At 33.2% G+C, this 18,570-nt stretch overlaps 1 protein-coding gene across 2 annotated transcripts in view; it reads left to right on the top strand.

The window, feature by feature from the left end:
• LOC140443311 (putative fatty acyl-CoA reductase CG5065) overlaps window positions 1–18,570 on the top strand; it is an 82,610-nt gene that overhangs the window by 61,875 nt on the left and 2,165 nt on the right. For both annotated transcript variants that reach the window (XM_072534503.1, XM_072534502.1), the window contains exons 3-6: window positions 3,967–4,275; window positions 6,083–6,278; window positions 8,421–8,619; window positions 13,538–13,777. In XM_072534503.1, the coding sequence (XP_072390604.1) occupies window positions 3,967–4,275; window positions 6,083–6,278; window positions 8,421–8,619; window positions 13,538–13,777 (944 nt within the window). The remainder of the gene's footprint in view (window positions 1–3,966; window positions 4,276–6,082; window positions 6,279–8,420; window positions 8,620–13,537; window positions 13,778–18,570) is intronic.

Here is an 18,570-nt window from a genome sequence, read left to right as displayed (position 1 = left end):
ACATTCCAGAGGTAAAAATCCCAGCCATACAAAATCAAGGATCAGAGGAACTTCCAGATATAACCGAAGAGGAAATCGAATCAGCGTTGAAAGGTATGAAGAACAGCAAATCACCTGAAGATGGCATTGTAAGTGAAATGCTAAAATTAGGAGGCGAATGCGTCATAAAAGCTTTAAAAACCGTTTATAATGCCTGCCTCTTTGAAGGAGTTACACTAGAAAAATGGAATAGTGACATTATGATAATATTGCACAAAAAGGAGATGTAACATAATTTGGAAACTAGAGACCTATCAGCTTGTTATCTCATTTATATAAGTTCTTTATGAGAATAATTACTAACAGACTGGAACCTAAGCTGGATTTTCACCAACCATTAGAGCAGGCCGGATTTAGGAATGGCTTTGGAACCACCTACAAATAATAAAATTCTTAATAGAGAAAGTTAGAATGTATTATGGCAACACAAATACACTCCCCTTCGAGAGGGGTATTAGGCAAGGAGATACCATCTCTCCTAAGCTATTCTCCGCTTTGTTGTAGAGTGCTATGAGAAACAATAATTGGGAGAATATTGGAGTCAACATAAATGGAGAATTTCTGAACAACTTGAAATTCGCAGACGACATAGTCCTTATTGCAGACCGGGTAGATCATGCCTGCCAGCTTCTTCAAAACCTTCAGAGCTCGTGTACACGATTTGGACTTAATTTTTCCAAAACACAATATATGACCAACCTAGTACTGGAGAAAAACATCTCAACTAACGACACGCAAATTGAACAGGAGTATAGCTATAAATATCTGGACCACGAGATTAAATTAGAAAGAGATAATCAAACAACGGAGCTAAACAGGAGAATAGGACTGGCATGGGCGGCTTACGGAAAACTGAGAGAAGTCTTTAGATCAGATATTCCCATGAGCTTGAAAAGGAAGGTCTTTGATCAATGTGTACTCCCAGTTCTAACGTATGGAGCAGAAACATTGACCCTTACCAGAAAAGTAATCAATGAAATACAAGTGGCACAGAGAGCGATGGAGAGGTCAATGCTGAATATATCCCTCAGAGACAGAGTATCAAATACAATAATTAAGAGAAAAACTGGTGTTACTGACGCAGTTCAAAGGATTACAACATTGAAATGGAATTGGGCGGGGCATGTTGCCAGATTAAAAGATGGAAGGTGGATGAAGAAAATTCTGGAATGGAGACCTAGACACGCGTAATCAAGGACGTCCTCCAACAAGGTGGTCAGATGACATCAAGCGCATTCAGCACAACTTAATTCAGGGTGCTCAAGATAGAATGCATTGAAATTATTTACGGTAGGCCTATGTCCAGCAGTGGACTCAAAACGTCTGATGATGATAATTATTTTTTTAGTACCTTCTTTATTTCTTTGTAGTATTTGTCATTATTCTTTAAATTTCTTCTTCCATCATGTTCAGAATTTTCTCTGTCATCCAACTTTTCTTTGCTTGTATTCTTTTGTAACCCAAAACATTTTGTGAAGCTTTATGTATAGTATTTTTGATATTTTCCCATCTTTATTCCACTCGTTCTTCAAGATCGGTTATACAAAAAAGTCCTTAATATGTTAATAACCTTGCAAGATCGATGCGGATAAATAAAAAGTAAGTAATATAAAGAAAAAGCTGACTTAAATAATGTTTACCTAATTAAACTAAACCTGATGACAAAAATGTCACCATAGTCATTAAATAATCAACCACAACAAGTGTAATAATTCGTTTATATTTTTCACATAAAAATTGAATAACGTAGTGATTGGTGATTCGAATTTAATTGTGAAAACGACAATTTTACGCTATATTATTGTGGTTAAGAATGAATCATTCACTGATGCCTAAAAAGTTTGATTATTATACAAAACAAAAAAAGAAAATAAAAATAATTCAGAACGAAAGTTTCTATTTTATTTTTTATATTAACTGGTGAAAGAAATCGTTTTCGCCTTACTTTCTTAAAATGATTTTCAGTATAGGTACAATATATTTACCTAAAATCATTAAATTTTTCAAAAATGTAGATTTATGGATAAACGGATAAATAATATAAGTCAAAATAAACATTTTTTTATTTACACCTTAATAATTATTCAAGCGATGTTCTCAAGATTTATTTAAATCTTAGGTCATATTTTTTCGAACGAAACTGTTATATTTTATTTTATTTATTAGCTGATGTAAAACATGTACAAAACATAAAATATGGTTCCTAAGAAAGGCAAAATAAGAGACAAATTTAGCACCACCAAGGGTATTAAGCTCTCAATCCATTATTGCTTATAATGGTAATGGACGAGATCAGAGTCCACCGCGGCATGAAGTTTGCAAGGAGTCCAATATATCAGGGACCCCATTTTATCGTCTAATATATGTAAAAATGTGTTATTATCATATTATTTTACCCATAAATACGCAACATTTTTTAAGCAGTGCCTGAAAATCTTCAGAAACTTCCCTCGATTTAACAAAAAAGCGCTCCGTTCTCGTAACCCCTTTGGACAATCTCTCAACAGATAAACGGTAAGATAAGGAAATTATAGCACTTACACTTGTAATAACAAAACAAAAGTACCAAAAATTTCTTCATTTTTTGTGACAACTGGTGAATCAAAACAGCAGCCTAGTGCAATAGATACAGTTGGTCTTAGTCAGGAAACAATAATTACTAATCCTACTCAAAATGAAAATGACAATTCAGAAGTAGAGTTGGACGTCGAGCAGATTAATTTATTACTATTTTTATTATTTGGGTAGATAAACTAATTCCAGGAAGCTCGGTAAAAGAAGCATAAGTCAATTTAGTCAACTTTTCAGGAGAAGCAAAGAACGATAAATAATTTTGTTCTGCAGCTAATTAATTGTCATATTATCTCCTAAATCGTAGTAGGTACACAGAATTTTATACTTGTCTATTTTACTTTGAAAATACTAATATTAAACAAAGTATATATATATATATATATATATATATATATATATATATATATATATATATATATATATATATATATATATTTTTAATAAATGGAAATTACAAAAAAAATGCGACTTATATTATTTGGAACACACATATAGGTGACTTATACTATTTTCTTTAGCCCAAAAAAGCTGTTGCTTATTAAAAAATAAATAAATAAAACATATGTATGCAATATTTATTAAAAAAAAAACATACAAAAACGTAGGAATAATGTTAATACGGTTTCGACAGACCAATGGCTACGGCCCTTAATGGAGAAAAGTATTACTGTGCGTCAAATGAATCTTCATCATCTGGAATCACATCAGCAGCATCAGTTGTCTTTAAATTTTTATAAATATCGTGAAATACTGGACTTATCAGAGGAAGAAAATCCAAAATATTCTTTTTCTTCTGCGTTGATATAGCAAGAGTGCTTTTATACAGAATTCTGTGTACCAACCTAGCATTAATTTGTCCTCTACGTAGTACACTCAGTGTGAGTCCATAACGAGGCGCCGACCCTCGCTCGAGCCATGGGATGGTATCATTTAATCGATTTTCGGTAAAATAAATGCATTACTTTAAATGCGAGCGTTCACCGTCAGTGCTACGCTCTAGGCGAGGAGACGGTGCGATGGTCTCCGTTATGAACGCACCCTTAGAGTTGGAAATGCCTCTTTTTCATCAAGTAATGTCTTTCTCATAGACTCTTGTTATTCTTCGGCTGCTTTATTATTTTCTCTATCTCCTGATCTGATGGTTCGTTTATTTCGGCCTCATTATTGCTTTGCTCCGGTCTGGTTTGTGATTGTATTTGTATTAATTGGTATTTTCATTGGAAAGTCACCTATTAGCGTGCCTCCTTTACTTCTGCAGAAGCATGTGATTCCGGGATCCGTAGCTATATTGACTTCTTGGTAAAAAATTTTTGATCTCTTTGTGGTTAATAATATTACCCTTATAATTTACAGATGTTCGAACGACTTAGAAAAGCTCAACCCAACGCCTACAAAAAGATGGTACCAGTCATTGGCGACCTTCACACTGAAAATTTAGGACTCAATAACAAGGATATCGAAACGTTAATCAGTGAAGTTAATTTAGTATTTCATATGGGAGCCACTTTAAAGTTAGAGGCTAAGTTGTGCGATGCTATAGAACAGAACACTGCAGGTACAGCAAGAGTTATAGACATTGCGAAAAAGATGAAGAATATACAAGCTTTTTTGCACTTTAGCACAGCATTCTGCTCCGCCGATCTTGATGTATTTGAAGAAAAGGTAAGTATTGTGAAATTATTTGTTAATTATGTAATTTTTTAGTATGGAAATCTTTAACCTAAATACTACCGAATCGAAAACACTGGAATTGTTCCCGCAAGTTGGGTTGGTAGTCTCTCCCCTTTTATTTGCTATGTCGCATGTTAGGATTCGACCAGTTGTTTATTTTGTGCTCAGCCTGAGGCCTTCTGTAAGTCAATAAATCAAAATTTGTCTTATGGTAAATCTATTTTTATCTATATTGCCCTATGATATCTCGCTATACGTTCATTAATAATGAAGATACTGTGTAGTGCCCTTTTAGTAGTTGCCTTGTTTGTTTTTTTTATCTAAATATATTCGTTATAGTCGCCCCTTTCATTTGATATGTCGCATGTTAGGTTTCGATTAGTTGTTTATTTTGTACACAACCAGAGGCCTTCTTTAAGTAAATAAATCTCGTATCTCGTATGTTGCTATACGTACGCCCACTAAAAAACGCTCAAAAAATCAGCAGAATCAACCTTAGCATTTTCTTATGGGATTTTACATGGGAAATGAAGCAGAAAATGTTTTTATAGATATAGATTATACTTAATTTTATTTAGTTTTACTTAATTTTATTTAATTGTTATTTAATTCTACGTAAATCTGTTTAACTTGATTTAATTTTATTTAATTATATTTACCTTTATTTAATTTTATTTTTTGTCTTATTTAGTTTTAATTTTATTTTATTTTGATAATGCGTTGATGTTTGTTAAACGTCATTTCATTTGTATGGTTAGTGTATGTTTATCTTACCCAGTGACATATAATAAATATATATATTAAACGTCATTGATCTTACCTTACAATTACAAATATTTTTAACAATTTTCGAAAGAATTAATTACTGTGAAGTGATATCATCAATTTGTAAAATGAATTAGCAATAAATTAACCGTATCGTTTCAAGAACAATTTTTTAGCTTATTATAAAATCTTTACCTTACTTACCCCAGTTTATCAAGGTTATCTAAAGCGACGATACGGGCTCTTATTCGTCATTCTAGGTAGTCTCACAGATTCTCAATTGGATTTAGGTCTGGGCTGACTGTTGGCCAATCGAGAACTTGAATACCAACCTCTTGAAGATATTGTATTGTTATTCTAGCAACATGCGGGCGAGCGTTGTTTTGCATAAGAACGAAATTATCTTCAATAATTGGAACAAAAGGCACGACATTTTCTTTAAGAACCTCTCTTATATACCCATCAGCTGCTAGAGATCTCTACGAAACACAATCAATTCTGTGTGACTTGCAAAGCAGATGACTCTCCATATCATAATCGAGCCACCTCTTTTCTATCAATATTTCTGGCTGCTCTTATCTTACACTGATCGCATCAAGGTGATACAAGGTTTACAAGGTGTAAATCTTGACTCATTGGTAAAAAGAATATTAGCCCAGTCGTTAATATCCCAATCATGTTCTCGTGCGAACCTTAAACGTGTCATACGGTGTGCCGTCGTTAATGCCTAGTTCGCACTATGCTAGTATTTTATTCGAGTAGTAGTGAGTAATTTAGTAACTAAACGAGTCTGAAAACAAAAATTTAGTCGAGTAGATTAGTAAGTCATTTAGTCGAATTGATCCATTTTATTCCATATTTTTCGGGCGAGTAGCTCCTCCCTCCCAAATTGCTGTTGCTTTTTGTCAGTGTATATAGTACTATAATTAAATACTGCATACTATATTTTTTGTCCGTCTTCCAAACCATGGAAACATTTTTTGATACACAATAAGAATACGTCTTTATTTTCTAGTTTTGTATTTTATCATAGGTTTACCCGAGTCCAGATAATCCAAGGGATGTTATGGATGTGACAAAATGGTTGAACCCAAATGCACTAGAACTTGCAACTCCCTCGATAATACAGCCGCATCCAAATACTTACACTTACAGTAAACGACTGGCGGAAACTTTGGTAGCAAATGAAAAGGATAACCTTCCAGTTTGCATAATTCGACCATCAATAGGTAAGATTTTTTTACTTTTAAGTAAGAAACCCTGCAAGTGTATTTTTCTGTCAGTATAGCATGGCTATCTTAACTTTACTTACAACTATTCGCAATAATCTGGTTGTAGACGTATTGAACCACTTCTCAGGTTTTGAAGCCAAGATATTCTTCTTCATCTTGGTCCTCTCTTTCCAAATACTTTGCCCTGAAGAGTGAGTTGCTACAAGCCACATATCTGTTCATTTTTCATAACATAGCCACGATATTCTATATATATTTAGGGATTCTACAGTATTCACTGCCTTCCCTCGCTCAACCGTTTCCATCTCTCTCTGTTGTTCCATTCTCCATCGTTCAGTCCTCTCTTACTCATGGCGTCGTCTACTTCGTTCCTCCAGGATTTTCGGGGTCGTCCTCTTTTCCTCCTTCCTATGGGGCTCCATTCGGTTATTTTCTTTATCCATCTGCTGTCGCTAGTTCTTCTTACATGTCCATACCACTTTAGTCTTTTTTGTTCTATATATGTTAGTATGTATGTTTCTATTGATGTTCTTTGCTTTATTTCGTCATTACTTCTCCTATCCATTCTTGTTACTCTGCAGCATCTTCGCAGGCATTCCATCTCTGTTGCTACTATCTTACTGCTGGTTTTCTTGTTTATGATCCAATTTTCAGCCCCATATGTCATAATACTTCGCACTTCGCACGATATTCTAATATGCGTTTTTGATTGTGTTAATAATCTCACACTCGCATTCCTTGCCCATTCTACGTACGAGAGTATCTCAACACTAGTTGCATGATCCACCTATGAAATGCTTAAGATGCAGTGTTTGTAACACCACATCTCAAAGGCCTTGTGCTTTCCTAAAGATGCTTCAGAAAGTGTCGCGTCCACTCCGTATAATAAAGTAGAAAATACACAGCATTTAATGGTAATTGAAAACGTAGAGATTTTGATTAAAAGTGGTAAATCATGACTTCTGAAAAGAGACTTCGTCTTTACGAACACTGATCTTGATTTTTCTATGCGTTGTTTTACTTCAGTAGAGTGGTCCCATTGGCTGTTTATGTTGGTACCAAGGTATATATAGCTATTTACCCGGTCAATTCGCTGTTGGTTAATGAAAAACCGCGTATTTGATATTTCGCGCTTACTGACTGCCATGTACTTTCTTTTTTTCGTATTGAGATCCAGTCCATATTCTTTACTTGGCAACTTAAGTAATTTTAATGGCAGTGCAGTAAACAATTTATACGTTCCTAAACCTAAACAATGTTCTAATCCTCTTAAACGAAAAGCCGTATCCCCCACTCAATGTAAAACTGCTATACAATTTCCTTCTACTTCTCAAACAAAAAAAATCAGTGTCACGTCCTATAATTCCTAACCCATACCGGAATGAGTTTATGGCGTATAAAGAAAAAATACAATTACAAATTGTACAATATATTCCATTGTCTTAAGAAAGAATAATTAAACAAATTGACCCCAAACTAGTCCCGGTTGAATTACAAAAAGTTACTAAAAATAAAATCAGAAACATACTTTCTTGTTTATCAGACAACGATAGTGATGGGAAATCATAGAACAATTAATTTTCTTCAGAGAAACTCTCAATCTATTATAAAACAAAAGACTAATTTGCTTAATTTTCTAGAAAGTCATACAATTGATGTCATTCTTATTGAAACTTGGTTATCACAAAATAAAAACTAATATATTAAAGGTTTTAATAATGTACAGAGGCGTTGCTGTTTTAGTTGCAAACAATATTTCCTCTTCAGATATAAAATTCAAAACAAATTATAATCCAAATATAGAGGTTTGCGGTGTTTTTCTAGAAGTAAAATTATCAGTACTATATGTTTATAAACCTAAAATATATTAAATCATCCAAATATTGGAAAAATTTATTTGGCCAAATTAAAGGAATAGTTTTAATTGGTGGCGACTTTTAATTATTATCACTGTAGATGAGGTTCCATACAGGATAGTGCACAAGGTGATATTCTAGCTGACGCTTTAGACAATACTAATCTAATTTTACTCAATGACGGAAGTATTGGATGGAGTATGTTCGCGTTTACTGATTTCACATAAAACAATTATAGAATTAGACACTGATGCTTCTAATTAACGTTGTGTTTAATTTCTAGTAATTCCGTCTGTTAACGAACCTGTACCGGGCTGGGTAGACAATTTGAATGGTCCGATAGGTCTACTGGTTGGAGGAGGAAAAGGAGTTATCCGATCTATGCATTGTAAAGGTGAAAATAAAGCACAGTTTGTACCAGTAGATTATGCTATTAATTCAAGTATATGCATAGGTTATCTTGTAGGAACTAAAACAACAGGGTACGTATTTATTTATAATAAATTTTTCGCTCTGTATTTTACTGCTTTGCTAAATATTTTTACAAATAGTTATATGATACCCCCTTATTAGAATCTGTACAAAAAATTTTATGATCTTCACATTACCTACTACTTCATTGAATAATGGTCTTGTATATTATTCGGTATACCATAATATCAACCTTCCTCTTACTACGCCGTCTCGTTTCGAAGGTTGACGAGTCAATTGGCTACAGCTACTCGCGAAACAGCGACTCTTAAGATCCCGGTCGATGTTTTGTGGAACCAATTTCGCAAATCCCTCTCCTAAATTTTTCCTTCAATGATCAACTGAAATATTTAGTATCTGCCTTCCCTTATTACATGCCCAATGTACCGGGTGGTCCAATAAGCCGATCTCTCGGCTATATATCAGAAACTATTCGTGTTATAATTTTAGGAGAAAAAATTCCTTAGTAAAAGTGGCCAAGAGAAATCGCTGGAAATAACTTTCAAGTTTCTGGGTTAACTTTGATAACCAGTTTTTTGGGAAATATACCCAATTATACCAAGTGTTAAATAAGTAAACTAGAAAGAGGCCTAAATTCTCAACGTTGTCTCAAAGTTGTTCAAGTAATTTTTTTTATTTTTTCAAATAAAGGGTGGGGGAGAGTGGGAAAGTATTTGTGGATAAATACCTATAACTTTGGTTTGGATTAACCGATTTTAACAAAATTAGTGTCATTAGAAAGAGTGTGAATGAATTAATTTAAATCTACTATAAAATGATTGCATTTAGTTTTAATTGTCATAGGTAGAGGGTACTTTCAAATAGAAAAAATTAAAATTTGTTTTTCTTCAAAATATTTAATGGAAACACCAATTTATTGTAAATTATAATGGAACTGGATTAAATTCGTAACAAAATGGCGCAAACCGCATGTTAATAGCTTTTGTCAAACTCGAGATATGAATAAAAACGCATAAACATAAGTAAGTATAGTATTGACTCACCCTGTATTATAAATTAAATTAAAAAATAAGTCAGTAGGTACTTTCATATTTTTATAGCAGAAGAATCCTAATGTTGATACCTATTTTGACCATTGTTATTTCATATGATTAAAAATATTTTTTTCGAAACTAAGTAGGCTAGGACAATGAATTTGACGGGGAGTTTATAATGTTTATTTATTGACAGCAGTCAAAACATTGTTAAGAAGTGGTATAATTTAATTCGAATTGAAGATTGCACTTTTTTCAATAGATATCTATATTGGTAATATTAGTAATTAATTATCAGTACTAATAATTCGTGATGAGTCTATCAAATGCAGAATTGTATAATATGATTGGAGTTTATTTCGAATGTCACCAAAATGCCGATGTTGATTGGAGTTTATCGGAATATTAAAATGTTATTTTAATATTCCGATGAAAACGGCAACACGGCGCTTTTATCGTTTTATCCGTTTCTTAAAAATACTTATGCACGATTTATCTTGTGAAACAATTGTGGATTTTTCAAGATTTTTTGAGTTTTAGTAAATATAGTGGTTTTTTTTTCACCAATATTTGTTGTTTTGTTTTTTAGACTGCATTCTTATCATGTAGTTCTCCACCAAGCTTTACATGAGAGAGATTTTGATGCAAGGCTGAATTACTGCAATTAGATGTTAAGTCTGCTAGAAGAACAACCGCATATCATGTCAAAGATTTATGCATTATTGGGCTGAAGAAGATGGCATGTTAAGAAGAAGAAGGGCTGAAGAAAATCCGCACTGGATACATGAGGTGCAGGTTCAATGTTGATGGAGTCTTAATGTTTGGTGTGGTATAGTTGATGGAAAGATCGTAGGTCCATATTTCTTTGATAGAACTTTAAATGGCGAAACATATTTGGATTTTCTGGAAAATCAGTTGCCTGTTTTATTGGAAGATATTTCCTTACAAACAAGAAGATATATGATATTACAACATGACGGCTGTCCTGCTCACTTTTTCAGACGAGTTCGAGATTATTTGTATGCAAGTTATCCAAATAAATGGATTGGAAGGGGAAGTATATTTTCATGGCCAGCTAGATCTCCATACTTAACATGTCTGGACTTTTATCTGTGAGGAAGATTGAAGGACTTAGTATACCAAACTCGACCAACCACGCGAGACGACATGAAACAGCGCATTATAAACGCAATAAATAGTATATTAACAGCTGAGATTGAAGCAGCTGTTATGTCGCGCGAAAGATTACATCTTTGTGTGGACAACGATGGAAAACAGTTTGAACATTTAATTGGACAGTTTTAATGATCGAGATATTTGTATGATCTTTCACATATTTAATTTTAAGTTATAATAAAGGGTGAGTCAATACTATACTTACTTGTGTTTATTTATGCGTTTTTATTCATATCTCGAGTTCCACAAAAGCTATTAACATGCGGTTTGCGCCGTTTTGTTATAAATTTAATCCAGTTCCATTATAATTTACAATAAATAGGTGTTTCTATTAAACATTTTGAAGAAAAACAAATTTTAATTTTTTCTATTCGAAAGTACCCTCTACCCATGACAATTAAAACTAAATGCAATTATTTTATAATAGATGTAAATTAAATCCTCCACACTCTTTCTAATGACACTAATTTCGTTAAAATCGGTTGATCCAAACCAAAGTTATAGGTATTTATCCACAAATACTTTCGCACTCTCCCCCACCCTTTATTTTAAAAAATAAAAAAAAGTCCTTGAACAACTTTGTGCGGAATTTAGGCCTCTTTCTAGTTTACTTATTTAACACTTGGTATAATTGGGCATATTTCACAAAAAACTGGTTTTCAAATTTTTGATTTTAGGTCTCTTCCCTTCTGCTTATGTGGTTATTCCATTCTTTTTTTCTATTTTGTGTCCATTCATTTATTCACTCTACGTTACATTTTCTTCTAATGTCTTCTCTTCTCTTTCGATCTCTCAGCATATTTCCTGTAATTCTTCTCAGTACTCTCATCTTTGCCGTTTCCAGTACCCTTTGCGTTGTGGCTGTGTCGGGACTTGTATATGTCTGAGGCATATATCATTATTGGTCTTACACTGGCTTTATAAATTCTTGACTTCATCTCAGTGATAATGTGTTTCGCCATATAGTGTTATTAAGGCATCCTGCCAGTCTATTTGTTTTTTGTATTTAATCTTTCACTTCTTTGTCCAGGTCTCCATAACTAGACAGTGTAATTCCCAGGTATTTTATTTCCATTACTTGTTTACTGATGCCATCAATTTCTATTTTACATCTGGTTGGTTCTTTGCTGACTACTATTGTTTTAGTTTTCTGAGATGAGATTGTCATATTAAATTCTTTTGCTCTTATGTTAAATCTTTGGACCAGTCTTTGCAGACTATCTTCATCTTGGGCTATCCATATTGCGTCGACTGCGTAAGAGAGTATTTTTATTTCTTTGTTTCCCATTCTGTATCCTCTTTCTTTGTTTTTACCTCTTTTGATGATTTCATTCATGATCAAATTGAAGAGCATGGGGCTCAATGATTGCCCTTGTCTTATTCCACTGCCTATTTCTATAGGTTCGGTAAGTTGTCCATCTATTCCCACTTCCATTTTGTTGTTTTGGTAGATGTTTTCGATAGTTTTTATAATATTTAGGAGAACTTCTCTATTATACAGAAGATGGACTACATCTTTGAGTCTTACTCTGTCAAACGCTTTCTTTAGGTCAATCAGACACAGAAATGCTGGTCTATTATACTCTAATGATTTCTTAGTAATTTGCTTTATAGCGAATATTACATCTGTACACGATCTTCCACTACGAAAACCCTGTTCGTCATCTGCTAAACTTATCCTCTGATTTATTAGCACTCACAAATTTTAATTTGTGAGTACAGATTAAAGAAAAGTTGGGACAATATACATCCCTGTCGTACACCTTTTCTTACGGCTATTTCCTTCGACATGTTACTCTCCAGTTCTGTTAAAGTTCTATGATGATTCCTAAGTCACCCTCATCTACACCAGTTGCTCCTAAGTATTTTTACTATTTCTTTTGTTAAACGCAATCAAAAGCTTTGCGATAGTCTATAAAGCAGAGAGGTCTCTGTAAAAGTGTATTGAGTTATAATATAATAGAGCTTCATGCGCTACCACTTCGAAAGGTAACAAAAGTTGATTTCATCCAATCTAAAGGTATTTTCTTATTTCTTAAATGATGCTGAACACATTTTGTCAAAGGACTTAACCCCAAACCATCTTCAGGTACCAGAAACTTTACGAGTTTTTATATATACCTCATAAAATCATAAAGTCCTATAGCTCTACCATATTTCTGTCAGAGGATGGCATGCTCTACCTCTTCTTTAGTTGTTACAGGACTACCTCCATTGATCCCGTTGGTATGTGAGGGTCGCTGTGGTCGTTCGTCGCTAAACATGTTCATAACGTATTCTTTCGAGCAAATTTTTCTTCAGTTCCTACAAGGATCTGATTTCAACAAGGTTCGTCTTGTAATTCCTGCCTGTTATTGCTTGATTTTTTTTATGTACGTTATGTAAATCGTGTTCTTGCTTTAATTATTCAATTTCACAGTATCTTTCTGCCATCCATTGCTCTTTTGCTTTTCTGTACTTTCTACGAATAATTTTATGGACTCTTAGCCACTATGCTTGGTTTTTTTCCATCCAATATTTATTCCTATTTTCATTTCTAGGTTTAATTTAAGATAGGTATAATATGTAGCTATAAGATAATTATTAGACCCTGTGTATGCAATTTCGCATAATCCTATCAATATGATAAGAAAGGTCGAAATTCTGAGCCGAATTTTGAAAATTGAACGCAATAAACAACTCCTTTATTATTTAAGAATAGTATTACTTAAACATTCCAAAAAATTATCATTCTATATAATAAAACAAATATTTTTAGATTAGAAGATGTGCCTGTATACAACTTAACATCTACATCCGTTTTAACACTGACCTACAAAGAAATTATTGATCAAGGCAGAGATATAGTATACGAGTACCCATTTGAAATGATGATTTGGTATCCCGATGGAGATATAAGATCCTCCAAACTTGTCCATAATATATACACCATATTCTATCATTGGTTACCAGCGTTACTAATTGACTTTATAATGATTTTAATTAGACAGAAGCCATTGTGAGTATTTAACTATATATTTCTGATACTAGTGCTTTAGTTTTATTTTAAAACTCTTTATTTGTTAACTGAAAACCAACAATTAACAAGTTTTAAGAACTCTATAATCTAAGAAATACAAGAAAATACAAGTCTTAACAATTACAAATGAAGAAATTTCGATTAACCCAACCAAACACAAATCTGTTTTGAAATACGACTCGTCTTGTACTCCCTCTATCGCTATTTTTTTTTTCCTTACGGATACGTGGTGACGCATCAACCACGCAGAGTTATTAGCGTGTATGGATTGTGATACAGAGTTAGAACTTAACAATAGAATATTAACCATAGCAGTACATAAATAGAAATAAACCTAAATCTATACAAAGTAAAATATTAAATTTTTGATAACAGCTTGCAGTCTTTAAAAAAGGCGAAAATATTTTTAGTATCACTGTCTTTTCCAAGAGCACTATTTAATCAAAGAATATAGTAAGCGTCTATATTCTTTGATTTAATGTTGATGGTATAATTATATGTTATGCATTTTGCGTTGCACATCGTACTTGGGGCACTGCAATAAACAATGTTTTACCGTAAAGACACTTTTACACATGTCACACACAGGTTTATCAGCACGTTTTAGTAGGTAGTCGTGTGTTAACCGAGTATGACCAATCCGGAGGCGAGTGAAGGTTACTTGTTGCCTTCTATTGTTAAATTTTGGGGACTTTTTATGATTAATATCAACTTCGTACAGCTTCTTTGGGAAGTTCATCCATGTATCCTGCCATAGTAAATTAATCTTTTCTTTAAAGAATGCTTTCAGGTCGGTGTGAAGAGATTTCGTATTCTCTTCTGCGTTTGGGTTCGTAGGTGCATTTTTTGCTATTTTGTCTACAACCTCGTTTCCTTAGATTCCAGTATGTGACGGTACCCATATAAAATTAACTTTAATGTTCATATTTTTTGCATGTTTTAGTTCTTTTTTAATGATAAGAAGTAGTGGATGATTACTGTTTTGTATAAAACTTAATGAGGTCGCTGGTTAAATGATATTCGATAAATAATAATAACGAAAAAATGAAGTATTTTGTTTGTGAATAAATTAGCGAAAAATAGCAAATATAACTGTCAATAAATTAGGAAATTAACTGGTCTTACTCATTATTGATGTTTGTACAAAGAATATAGACTTACCCTTTGAAATATTGGAATCGTAGCCAATGGGTAGAAGAGGGTACATCAATAAATCACCCTATTGTATTGTGATTTAGAATGCGATAATTTAAGTTAATTGAGACCGTAATACGAAACCGTACACTTGTGTGCATATTTGTGACACAGAATACAAAGGAAGTCAAATTCTCCGTACTTCAAACATAATACATGAGACAACCAGTTTTTACAGGAAGCAATATATTTTACCAAAGTCGTTAGAATACAGGATTGAATTAGGTCACATTATAGTACACGTTAAAAGAAAAATATTAATAATTAAAATATGAAAAGAAATAGTATATACTTTCCCAAACAATTACAGTAGAGTTGGTTTAATGCCATTATTGAGCTGAGAGAATCTGTAATAATATTTCTCTTTTTATTTTTGTTAACTCTCAGATTGCTTTTAGTATCGCATAGAGTTCAGCTGAGAACGTTGTTGTATATGAAGTTAATTCTGGTAATTTGTAAGCTTGTGTATCATCTGATGAATAGATTGCTGCCCCAGTTTCGTCTTCATTTTTGGAAGCATCGGTGTAAACTTTGAAACAGCTACCATATTTGCTTAATATTTTAAGAAATTCTTGATTAATTTGACTTGCAGGCGTTTCTGATTTGTTTAGGCGCAATAAGCTGGTGTCAGTAGAGAGAACTCGAATTGTCCAAGGAGAAGAGGTTTGAATTGAGGAGATATCGTAGGTATCTGGAAAATGGATACCCATTGTTAACAAGTAGGCATATAGGCGGTAATAGAAAGGGTGATCAGTTCGATTTGAAGTTTGGAAACAACTTTTGAACAGGTCAGCGAATACGTTGTGTATAACTGGATTATCTTGATTAGACTATACTGCCGCGGCATAAGAAAGACTTAGATATTGTCTTCTAAACGCGAGTGGAATCTCTCCAGTTTCCCAGTATAGGGTTTGTATTGGACTTGTGTGATGTGCTCCTAAGAAAATTCGAAGACCTGTATTATGAATATCATCTATTGTTTTTAAGTACGTTTTTTGGAGGAGTTGTAAACAATTGAGCCGTAGTCCAGTTTGGAGCGTACTAGGGCCTTGTAGATATGTCGTAATGTAAAAGAGTTGGCACCCAATTTTTTGTTTGCGAGTGATCGTAACAAATTTATTCCAGGCTGACATGTCGTTTTTAAATATTCTAAATGTATCTTCCAAGTTAGTTTTTGATCAAAAATCATACCAAGAAGCCTAACTTCGTCTACATATTTAAGCTGGCCTCCATTTAAATAAGAGTTCTTCGGTTGTATTTGGTGACTTTTCTTAAAACATACTGCTTTGGTTTTGAGGGTATTGAACTGGAGACCACTCGTGAATGACCATTCTTAAATATGATTTATGGCTTTTTGGACATGGTTATGGATGGTTGTTATGTTCTTTCCTCTACAACGTATAACTAAATCATTTGTATTTAGCCTAGCTTTTACAGAATGTTTAATTTTTGCGGGAATAGAATTCATAGCTACAAGAAACAGAGTAGTGCTAAGGTTCGAGCCCTGTGGTATACCATTTTCTTGATTTTTTGTTGAGGAATATAATATTCTTATATTGAACTCGGTCTTGGGCTACATGTAGCAATTGGTCTGCTTTTAAGCCTGTCCACTATTGCAAATTTCTGAACCAGGAGAGTTTCTTCTGCCTAGCCATTTCCTGAGTATAATTAATTCAGTAGCTTGGTTCTAAAAGGGTCAAAGTCATCAAATGCTGTTTTTGGTAAACTGCTTTGGAAGATTCTTTACAAAATTATCTACAGGTATTACTAATATGTCTAAAACACTGTTTTTTTTTGTCTTGTCATTCTTACATCGATTACGGAATGTTTGGAATCAGTAAAACTGAGCCACATTTGTTTTTTGTAATTGCAAATATGACATTGGCCCTTTTAGAATATAAAAAAAATAAACGAAATGTGACTTTGGCCCAATTAAGGAATAATAAAATTGCAATAATTTGAAGGGATTAATTTTTATTTTATAAAAACATGGTCACAATTAGTAGGATTACGATGTTAATATTAAATCTCATCATTATCTTGACCGTACTCCTCATCTGCAATAAAGTTATCTGTTGCAATTGGTGATGTAGTCAAAGTATTAAGAAACTGAAGTTAATACGGACGACTACTCTCTTCTACGTAAGGTAACATGTTTGTCAGATGTTGTGATTTATTCGCTGGTATACCCAATGGTTTATCAGAAATTGGTAACAAGGAGTAGTTCCAGAATTTCTAGTTCTTGTTCTTAACAAGCTCGAATGTTTTATGAGGCTTTTCGTCGGTAAAGGAGTTTTTGTATTTCATCACGCCAAGATTTTCACTTGAATAGTAAGTAAGCCTTATTTTAGACCACACTACTGGTTGTCCTTGACTATTGGTTTTTGCATGCTGAAGTTTGTCATATAATAATGATTTAAAACAAAGAAATTCTACTTAGTTTATTTCATGAACAAAAATTGGTGGTTTTCTGGGTATTAGACGAATAAGGTTAGCCGAGTCTCTACGAATATCTATCCTTGCAGTAGTAGAATTTTTAGTTTTTTCTATTGCAGCATGTATAGTGTCCGGGTATTAGAAATTTGTGATAAATATCAATCTCCCTTCCTTGGTGTTTGGAATGTTCAATAACGGTAAGAAGCATAAATATTTCGATTTTGCCCAGGGCAGTAGTCGCTATACATAATGATTTTATTTATATGAAACGGAATACTATTTAGGTAGGTATATAGACAAGAAGCAATTTCTAGCCCACCTCTTTGAGCTATAGTAATATTACCAATGTTTCAAATAAATTTTAACATATTTACTTACCGACTTGTTTATTTTCTTCCATTTGGTCCAGCTTACACAAGTTAACAAGCTTCTTGCCACGGTATAACTGCTCCATTACTTTTTGTATTTTAAAACACACACTCAGAGCCACTGTTGATTTTGTAATACAAAGATTAATATTATTGTACTCACAATAATGTGAGTATACACAGAAATCTAACTTAGAAATAGAAGTCAGGAAGTCAGAAGTTAGAAATAGAATCTAACTTAGAAGGAAAGTCATATCTCGGTCCTCTGATTATATGTCCAAGATATTCTAGTTTATGTCTCTTAATGATATTTAATATAGTTCGTCGATGTCCTCTTATTCGAAGAAATTCCTTGTTTCTGGCGTTGCTGGTCCACGGTATTTTATACTTTATCTTTATTACTCTTCATTATTTTATTACTCTTTGGGTTGGGTTGGGTCGATATCATCCTTACTGGTCACCATATATTTAGTTTTGTGAATGTTTATTGACAGTCTCCAATTTCTGCATTCTATGTCAACTATATTGACGAGTCCTTTATCGTCGGCGTAACGTATATTATTATTCTATGATAATTCCTTTTTGATTTTTTAAAGGCTCCCCTGAATATATTTTTAGAATACGCGTTAAAGAGGGTAGGAGAGATTCTCTCTTGAATTAACTTGAAGAGCAAGAAAGTTAAGCGCAAAATTTATGCAATATATGTGGCGCCCTCTATCAGCTACATCAAGGTATGCATCAAATTATAATTCCTCATACTTAATAGTCCCCAGT

This window comes from Diabrotica undecimpunctata, chromosome 6 (assembly GCF_040954645.1).
Source record: "Diabrotica undecimpunctata isolate CICGRU chromosome 6, icDiaUnde3, whole genome shotgun sequence".
NCBI classification, from domain to species: Eukaryota; Metazoa; Arthropoda; class Insecta; order Coleoptera; family Chrysomelidae; genus Diabrotica; species Diabrotica undecimpunctata.
This window is presented reverse-complemented; position numbering and strand designations above follow the sequence as displayed.